This window comes from Nicotiana tomentosiformis, chromosome 2 (genome assembly GCF_000390325.3).
Source record: "Nicotiana tomentosiformis chromosome 2, ASM39032v3, whole genome shotgun sequence".
NCBI lineage: Eukaryota > Viridiplantae > Streptophyta > Magnoliopsida > Solanales > Solanaceae > Nicotiana > Nicotiana tomentosiformis.
Window position 1 is genome coordinate 94,147,516 of NC_090813.1, and position 10,489 is coordinate 94,158,004.

At 37.0% G+C, this 10,489-nt stretch overlaps 1 protein-coding gene across 1 annotated transcript; it reads left to right on the forward strand.

Moving 5' to 3' along the window:
• The first annotated feature begins 6,493 nt into the window (after window positions 1–6,493).
• Window positions 6,494–8,587, forward strand: LOC104095488 (U-box domain-containing protein 40). The gene has a single exon (XM_009601631.4). It carries the CDS (start codon window positions 6,908–6,910, stop codon window positions 8,336–8,338), a length of 1,431 nt encoding a protein of 476 aa, XP_009599926.1. The 5' UTR covers window positions 6,494–6,907; the 3' UTR covers window positions 8,339–8,587.
• The last annotated feature ends 1,902 nt before the right edge of the window (window positions 8,588–10,489 follow it).

The following is a 10,489-nucleotide window of genomic DNA, read 5'->3' on the forward strand; positions in this document are numbered from 1 at the left end:
AATCCATTTAGAACCCAAAGGTTTATTTCCAGGAGGAAGATCAACCAATTCCCATGTATGGTTGTTCAATATGGATTCTATTTCACTATTGACTGCCTCTTTCCAAAATAATGATTCCGAAGAAGTCATAGCTTCTTTAAATGTTTGAGGCTCATTCTCCAATAAGAAAGTCACAAAATCCGGTCCAAATGAAGTAGACATTCTTTTTTGACGTTTACTACGTCTTGGATCCTCCTGGTTACATGTACTTTCTTTTGTTTCTTCCGGAGGTCGTTTAGATCCTTCACCAAATGACTCACATTCCTTTTTATACGGATATATATTTTCAAAGAATTCAGCATTATCTGATTCTATAACCGTATTATTATGAATGTCGGGATTTTCTGATTTATGAACCAGAAATCGATATGCTTTACTATTTGTCGCATATCCTATGAAAACACAATCAACGGTTTTCGGTCCTATCTTTACCCTTTTGGGTTTAGGAACTTGCACTTTTGCCAAACACCCCCACACTTTAAAGTAATTCAAGTTGGGCTTCCTTCATTTCCATTTTTCATATGGAATGGATTGTGTTTTGCTATGGGGCACTCGATTTAATATTCGATTAGCCGTAAGAATGGCTTCCCCCACAAGTTCTGTGGCAAACCAGAACTTATCAACAACGCATTCATCATCTCCTTTAATGTGCGATTCTTTTTTTCCGCATTCTAAATATATTTCTTCAAAAGGAGATTCATATTCACCACCCCTATCACTTCTTATCATTTTTACTTTCTTGTTAAGTTGCGTTTCAACTTCATTTTTGTATTGCCTGAATGCGTCTATTGCTTCATCTTTACTATTCAGTAAGTAAACATAGCAATATCGAGTACCATCGTCAATAAAAGTTATGAAATACTTCTTTCCACCGCGAGATGGTATTGACTTCATGTCACAAATATCTGTGTGAATTAAGTCTAAAGGATTTGAATTCCTTTCAACTGACTTATAAGGATGTTTAACATACTTAGATTCCACACATGTTTGACATTTTGATTTTTCGCATTCAAACTTGGGCAGTACTTCCAAGTTAATCATTTTCCGCAAGGTTTTATAATTGACATGACCCAAACGTACATGCCATAAATCATTTGACTCAAGTAAGTAAGAAGAAGCTGAAATATTATTATTATTTTCCACAACCATTACATTTAGATTGAAAAGGCCCTCGGTGAGGTAACCTTTTCCTACAAATATTTCATTCTTACTAATGACAACCTTGTTGGACACAAAAACGCACTTAAAACCGTGCTTAACAAGAAGTCCAGTAGAGACTAAATTCTTTCTCATTTCGGGAACATGAAGGACATTGTTCAAAGTCATGACCTTGCCAGAAGTCATTTTCAGAAATATCTTCCCATATCCTTCAACTTTTGCTGTTGAAGCATTTCCCATATAAACTGTCTCTCCGGGTTCAGCAAGAGCATAAGTAGCAAAAGCCTCTCTAACTGCACAAACATGGCGAGTGGCTCCTGAATCAAACCACCACAGTTTAGGATTTTCCACCAAGTTACATTCAGAAAGCATGGCACACAAGTTATCAACATCATCATGGTTTACTACCATGTTTGCTTGACCTCTTTTCTTGTCTTTCTTCGGAGCACGACACTCCGTAAACTTGTGTCCAGTTTTCTCACAGTTGTAGCAGTTTCCACTGAACCGCTTCTTGCTTGGGTTGTATTTCGGACCAGAAGCCTTCTTCCTCTTTTTGTTAGCTTCAACAATATTTGCTCCCATTATTGTTGAATTTCCACGGCCTCTCCTTTCAGCAGCTTTATTGTCCTCTTTGATTCTCAACCGAACAATGAGATCTTCAAGGGACATTTCCTTTCGTTTGTGTTTCAAATAATTTTTGAAGTCCTTCCACAACGGAGGCAACTTCTCAATCATTGCTGCTACTTGGAATGCTTCGTTGATGACAAGACCTTCAGCAAGTAGATCATGAATAATCACTTGCAATTCCTGGACTTGGGTAATAACAGACTTGCTATCTACCATTTTGTAGTCCAAAAATTTTGCGGCAACGAATTTCTTCATCCCGGCATCTTCAGTTTTATATTTCTTTTCAAGCGCATTCCACAATTCTTTTGAGGTCTCCACGCTACTGTATACATTATACAAATTATCATCCAGTCCGCTAAGAATATAATTCTTGCATAAAAAATCAGAATGCTTCCACGCTTCAATCACGAGAAAGCATTCATTCTCTGGAGTTTTATCTGCCAGATCAGGAACATCTTCCTTGATAAACTTCTGTAGACATAACGTAGTTAGATAGAAGAACATCTTCTGCTGCCAGCGCTTGAAATCAATCCCGAAAATTTTTTCGGGTTTTTCTGCCGGTGCCAACGCCGGTGTTCGGCTTGTCGATGCGTTGGCAGTTACCATCGGAACAACTTGGTTTTCGCTTTCAGTCATCATTTTTTACTGTAAAAGAATGACACAAACAAACGTTTAATACACGTTTTCAAACTGGAGTAAAAATCACGTAGATTTTAATATCCAACAAAACGCCACGAAGGCTTAACTCTCCAAAACGGGAGTACACAAACCACATATGTTTTAGTTTGCAGATTAATAAGAATAACACAAATACAGAAATAAATATTAAATTCCTTAAGATTGTTATCCCCGCTAATATTGCTGTATTTGTAAATAATAATTCTGCAAAATATAAGTTAACGTAATGAAACAATAATAAATTCGAGCCCACTGAATTCACAGTGTTTCCTTAAGGAATTTAATCCCCTCCTAGTACCCAAGGTAATGGATTATTTCCTCCCAGGATAGAACGAATAACACACTGGTGTAGCGGTACTTCAAACCCCAGTGTTTCAGCGAACACAAAGTTCGGTAGCAAATCACACTTACAGTTGCTTTGTTTGAAGTTAAAAACAATGCAGAACGAAGGAGTATAAACTCAGAAAATCGTATGGAAATGCTGAGAGGAAGGAGTGCAATGTATAGCCAATTTGTTGAGCGAATTGTGTGTTGTGTGTTGAGTGTCTTTCTTCAACATCTGCTGCACATATATATAGCAACCAGTGTCCATTGTGGAGCAAACATTAGCTTGTTTGTGGAGCAAGCACTTCATGTTTGTGGAGCAAGCACATTCATGGTGGGAAGAGCATTAGGCGGCTGCCAAATGGTCAATACACGGATTGAAAAATATCCGTTACAAATGCGGATAATCTTACGTTAATATTTACTATTAACAAATAAATTTGGTCCAAAAAATTAATCAATCAATCGATCATTTGACCAAATCCAAATCCAAAGCCGAAGCCGTAGCCGTAGCGGAAGCCGAGCCGAGCGAGCGACGACGGCGACGGCGCGAGGCTTGCTTTCTTCTTAACTCTTTAAGAGCTACAAGAAGAGCAATTATATATATACCCACCAAAAATGTCTTCCTCTTTCAATATGGGACAATGTCTCATTGTCAAGAGGGGAAAACTTAAAATTTTACTCAAAATTTTATTTTCTCTCCATTTCTCATTCACCCTCATTTTAAGAATATTTCATCTTAAAAATAAAACCTCCACAGTAAGGTTGCACCATGTTTAACTAACTCATGAGCTACTTGGTTAGCTTCCATATAACAATGTTGAATCATGATATTCTGCTTCATTATACCCTTTTTCATTGATTGGACTGCTTATTCAAGACTCCATGGAACATTGATCTTTCCTAGTAACATATACACCACAAGTTGTGAATCTAATTCTAGGATAACATGTTGCTTGTTCATAAGTACACACCAATTTTCTTCGATCAATTGGAATTGCTTGATATAGGTGTTAGTTATCTTGTTCTTAACATCGTTTAGTAGCTGAAAGGATAAGTTATTAATATTGATTATGTTATTTTCAATGATATTTGACAGCAGTTGATGTTGTTCATGATACTTTAAGGGCCCGTGGATTAAAGATCTTAAGATTTCCTTGTTGCCTAGCCAGGCATCCTGCCAGGTCTTTATGGACTGGTCATCCCCAACTTCCCATGAATGCCCCATTTACAAATATTAGTGCCTCGAATAATATTTTTTCCAGATATGAGAGCCATTTTTATCTTGGAGATTCCAGCTTTGGTGGGAGTTCCTACTATTATATCTGTTGTGAAGTACCTTGCTCTATAAAGATTTGTGATCTTTTTTATATCTCCAAGCTAAACTAGCACTGAAGGATTTGTTCTTCCATTTTGATTTATATAATCCCAGACCTCCTTCCTGTTTTGGTTTGGTGGATGCGTCCCAACTTATCAAGTGACACTTTCTTTTCTCTGAGGTGCTTCTCCGTATTTTGTTCTTGTGGATGTTATCAATATTTTTAATAGTAGCTTGGGGAAGGTTGTAGATTTGCATAACATGATTGGGGATTGCGACTAATGTTAACTTAATGAGGGTGGTCCTCCCAGCTATGTTAAGGAGATTTATTTTCCATCCCTTATGTCTATTGTTTAGTCGGTCGATTATATATTGGAAGTCTTTCTCTGAGGGATTAGAGAAGCCTACGGGAAATCCTAGGTACTTACCGAATTCTCTAGTGTGGCTTATTGATAGGCAGTTGCTAAAGTCAGTTCTCATATTCATGGGACTATTTTCAAGCAAGATTAGTCTTGACTTATTGAAGTTGATAAATTGGCCCGATTGTGCGCATAATTTATTAAGGGTATTTATAATGGAGTTGCAACTCTTTTGATTAGCATCCGCTAGAAGAATTAGGTCATCTGCAAAGAAAATGTGGGATAGAGAGGGGGGCTTTTAGGAGAGATTTTGATTGGGTCCCACCTACAACAGTCAATTTCGTGATGAATTAGTCTTAAAGGCATTTCTATGTAAATTATGAATATGTAGGAGATAAGGGATCTCCTTCGCGAATACCTCGAGATGGTTTAAAAGGTTTTGTGTTAGATCCGTTGATAATGATGGAGGTAGACGTGGTAGAGATGCAGGACATGATTAGGTCAATTAGGTCTTGAGGGAATTTTAGGAAAGTTAACGAGAATTTTATAAAACACCATTCTAATTTGTCACAGGCCTTTTCTAAGTCTATTTTAATCAACATTTTCCCTTTTTTGCCTTTTAAGTTTTTAAAATGGTTTAAAACCTCTTGAACAATAATGGCATTGTCTGAAGATCTTCTGCCCTTCATGAAGCTAGTTTGTGTTGGATGGATTATTTTGGACAGTAGGGGCTTAATTCTAGTGACGATGATTTTTGTTACTACCTTATAGGCAGTGTTGCACAAACTAATAGGTCTATACTGCTTAATAGTTTTAGCATTTTGTATTTTAGAATTAGGCAAATATAAGTGCTATTCATGTCTTCAGTCATTTTTCCCCCCTAAAGGTGTCTTTGCAGAATTCAATTAATTTCTCCTTAGTTTCATTTCAAAATTTTTGGTAGAAAAAAAGGTGTAGACCTCCGGCCCTGGTGCTTTATAGGGTTTAAAAGAATCCACAGCATTTTTAATTTCAAGAAGTCCAAAACTTTAAAATTTGTTGCACTTTAGCAATGGTAAAGTTACTTTAGGTTTTATAAAGAAGTCCAAACACTTCATAATTCGCTTCTCCCCCGTCTCATTAGTTGTTGAAAGTTCCTCATAACTATCCGTTTGACCACCAAATAAGATATCTTTTTTCCGATTTTTTTTATTTCACTTGAAGTTAAATTTCAGAATTTTTTTCGAAATTTAAAAAACTCCAAAAATTTCTTTTTTAAAATTTTCACTTCAAAGCACTCACAAAAATTCAAAAACAACTCCAAATTGTATTCATGTCTAAACACAACTTTAATTTTTAAATATTATTTTCAACTTGAAAAAAAAAAATTCACTTATTTTCCTAAATTTCACAATTCTTATGTCCAAACGCCCACTTAATTTCCCAAAATAGAAAGTATACTCTACAAATTCGAGAAAGTTCTTACATTACATTTTTTTTCTAACTCAAACGGTTCATAAGCTTAAGAACTCATCATACGATCCTTTAAGTTTGCATTTACTAAATACATTTGGTCCAATAACAGTAATCACAAACAACAACAACAACAATGCAATAGATATTTATTAGTGAGGATTTGGGAGGATAAAATATACGCAGACCTTACCCCTACCTCAGAAGGACAAAGAAACTATTTTCGGAAGAATCTCGGCTAATCACAAACAAAACCATAAAAATGTATTAATATAGCATGAATTATTAGGTGACCAGAGTAAAGACAACCCGTGGGGAGTCTCTTATCCAATTTCAATTTTCCTCGGTTCCCCTTTAATCCCAATTAGAAAAATAGCTTAAAGTCACTTTTACTCTGCTCAAAAGGAAAACATCTGCTGTTGGTTTGTTAGTTTCTTAGTTGAATCAAGATGCTTAGAAAATACAAATTTAAAACATACTAGTAGTAATATAATGAGACACTATTTGAGTTGAAAACTCAGCTGCACTACATTGCCAAAAGGACAGTAAAAAACAAAAATGGTTCGACAAAATATGAAACGTAGCTCTCCCCCTACTCAATCCTAATATTTATAGTAATAACATCCAAATCTCTGACTCACTTTCCTCTTGCTCTCTCCAAATCTCACTCTGTCAATCATGTTTCCTTCGATAACTCTCCCTGAAACCCCTGCATACGTCCTAAAGCTCAAGATTGAATTTTGAAAACTTTTCCATAAACCCTATATTTTGTTCATTCCTATCTGAAGCTAAACGCTGAATCTTGAAAGCTCTGAAACCTTTTCCAGAAACCCAACGTTACATAGAGTACTCCTATCTGAAGCTAAAGATTGAATTTTGAAAGCTTTTCCATAAACCCAACGTTTATTCATTCATATATGAAGCTAAAGATTTAATCTTGAAAGCTTTTTACATGGGTACTAGCAAGCAGAGGTGGAGGATTTCATTTCACAAGTCTCCATCAAAGCAACCATCTTTTCCTAAAGAATTTATCTGTCCAATTTCTGGTTCTCTAATGGCTGATCCTGTAATTGTCTCTTCTGGCCATACATTTGAACGCCACTGTGTTCATGCCTGCAAATCACTTTCTTTTACACCTATTCTTCCAGATGGTTCTATCCCTGATTTCTCCACTATTATTCCAAACTTGGCTCTCAAATCCACTATCCTCAACTTTTGTCGTTCTTCTCTTCTTGACCCTCCAAAACCCATCAATTTCCTCACTGCTGAAAACCTCGTTTCTTCATTAATGCACACCCAAAAGGCACAAAACCTCAGTAGTTTAAGAAATCGAGTACTGAGTCATATCTCAACGAGTTCAGAGGAATCTGTGACTCCAAGAAGTGGGCCCACACGTCCCTCTTGTTACTCTTCATCTTCAGCCTCTGACGTGGACACCCTGAACACTAATTCTTATGAAGAAGATGAACTTGTTGGTAAATTAAAAAGCTCCCAAGTTTCTGAACAAGAGGAAGCTGTAAGCTATTTTAGGAAGTTGACCCGAACCCGAGAAGAAACCCGGGTCCAGTTCTGCACCCCTCGTGTATTATCAGCTCTACGTGTACTTATTACATCAAGGTATGCTTCAATACAAGTTAATTCAGTAGCTGCATTGGTGAACTTGTCATTAGAGAATAGAAATAAAGTGAAAATTGTACGTTCTGGAATTGTTCCGCCTTTAATTGATGTGTTAAAAGGGGGTTTTCAAGAATCACAGGAACATGCTGCGGGTGCAGTTTTTAGTTTAGCATTAGATGATCAGAACAAGACTGCACTTGGGGTGCTAGGAGCACTGCCTCCGCTTCTTCATGCCCTTCGCTCCGAATCGGAACGAACTAGGCATGATTCAGCTTTGGCTCTGTATCATCTTTCTTTGGTTCAGAGTAACAGGGCTAAGTTGGTGAAACTCGGGGCGGTTCAGGCATTGCTTGGAATGGTTAAAACGGGTCATATGACGGGTCGGGTCATGTTGATACTTTGTAACCTGGCTGCGAGTTCTGAAGGGAGAGCAGCAATGCTTGATGGGGGTGCAGTGGAATGTTTTGTTAGTATGTTGAGAAAGGGAGAGTTTGATTCGGAGTCGAGTCGTGAGAATTGTATTGCTGCATTATATGGACTTAGTCATGGTGGGTTAAGGTTTAAAGGGTTGTCAAAGGAGGCTGCTGCAGAGGAGTTGCTGATGCAAGTTGAGGAAATGGGAAGCGTACGGGCTAAGGATAAGGCTAGAAAGATATTGGAGGTGTTGAGGCAGAAGGATGAAGAGGAGGAGGAAGTTGATTGGGAGAAGTTGCTTAATTCGGATGATGATATCAGTCAATTACGGATAAGTACAAGTTCTTCATAGCTCTTGTTTGTTTTTGTTTCTTCATTGTATGCTGTTTCATTCTTGTTTTCTGAGAAATGGCTTGTAATTAGGCACGATATTCTCTTCGCATAGCTGCTGATAGCATGATTTGGGTTTTTGGCTTTGCTCTTGATGTCTTCTGAGATCATGTTGTGACCTTTGACAGGGTAAATAATGTTGAAATTGTAAAGAAAAAGATTCTGAACAGTGTGCTTTTGATTTGAAAAAAGATGTTGTCTTTAACATGAACCCATGGCCTCCTAATTCGGATGATGTTCGACTACTTGTGTGCCTTAGGCTTATTTTGTGAACTTTTTGTGGCTTACATGTGCTCTCTCTGTTGATTTGATTGTTTCTTTGCAACTACGAAAGTTGTAAGGGGAATTGTCCTTCCTAAGTTTCTTAGACTTAGAGGTCTATCATACAATAGATGTTGCTGCAGAACAAAGGACATGAACTCCAGAGTTGTTCGTTATCTTCTAGCATTAGTGTTCAAACAATGAAAGCAAGAAAGAAGGGGGTCTAGCGTTCCCACAATCTTTAGTCTGCTGTCAGGTACTTCTGTGAAGGTTAGAATTTCTGCACTAAACTTATAATACTGACTTTTACATGCAAAGACAATTCAGAAAGATTCTCATTACATATTATATTGCTGCAATAAATATATAGTGTACTTGGGAAATATACAGGCACTGCTATTCATGCCATACATCTACTATTGACATGTTTGTCAGAGTGAGATGGTCGATCATCTCTACAAGATCAACCTCGTAACCATGTCCTGCGCTTCCTCTTTCTGATAAAATGCTCTCGAAGTTTCATTTACCAATGGATAAAATGCTCTAGTTTTCTTTCAATATTAAGGGGTCAATCTTTGAATAGGAAATGGAATGAATCTGCAGGGTCCAAAATGAATTCGCTTACTTGAAAAGGTTTTGCTTTTAGGAAGATAAATCTCGTGTCTGGTACTATATGGTTCCATACGTCGAGAACTCTAAAAGCATTCTTTATGGAGTACAATCCTGATATAGAACCCACATGACTGAGAAAATAGAACTGGCAGTAAAACTATACTCACAGAGTTGTATCCAACTATGAACATAACTTTAACGTGCCAGTTACGCTGAGTATATAAGTGGCTTGGATCAATACGGAATGCTCTCTGAACATGCATAGGATTCTTAAGGTGAGCCATCCTGTAAAGTGTGAGGTTTCGTTTTTTGCTCTCTTGGCAAATCAGAAAGATAACTGAATTTTGTGAAAGATGGTCAGTAATGTAGCATATGACTCCAAAGGCATTAAGAAAGATAGTTATAAGAGCAAAATAGTTTCTGCCAAAGAAGTAAGAGAGTAAGAAAGACACCAATATATTTGATGGGGAATGAGTGGAAAGACACCCTTTCTTCCATTTCCTTTCCTTGAACCCCCCATCATTGCCATAGTTACTCGTAATCACACTCTAGACGATTGGGTATCAACTGCAGATTGACAAGGTTTTTCCTGTGAAACTTTTCCATCAATCTGTTAATGGAAATTTGTGCTTGTACGGATACAGCTAATTACCGGGATATAATGTGTCCAAATGGACCCTCTGGTCCTTGATGAAAGGGCACGTAACTTGCTTTTTGAGACCTAAAACTTGGTATCTGCTCAAGCTCAATTGAGACTGGAGAGTCGAACTAAGTTTAGTTGTTTTGCTTAACCTGCTTGTTTTCTTGTGCTAGTAGAATTAATGTCTTAATGTTCTTCATTTTAAACTGTCTACAATCTTTTGTCTATTCTTGTATGTTCTTGTGCAGTTTAGATGTACATATTCTACTTCCAGAAGATTGAATTATCTATCTTTATGTTAATTTGCTTAAACTGGCATTTGAAAATTCAAATATGACAGACAAATCGGCCAAGGAGTAGCAAAGTGAGTCAAAAGTCAAAACTTTTAATGTATTGACAGTAGAACTATGTTACTCTTTTAATGTATTGACAGTAGAACTATGTTACTATGTATTCGTAGCAATGGGGTATGAGTATTGACTTGAAGAGGCCGTAGGAAATATATTTCTTGATTTTAAATCTCATACTAAAATTTTTAATGATTGGAGCAGGACCCAGACAATAGGGCGGAGATGACGGAGACACAATTGATTGGCAATT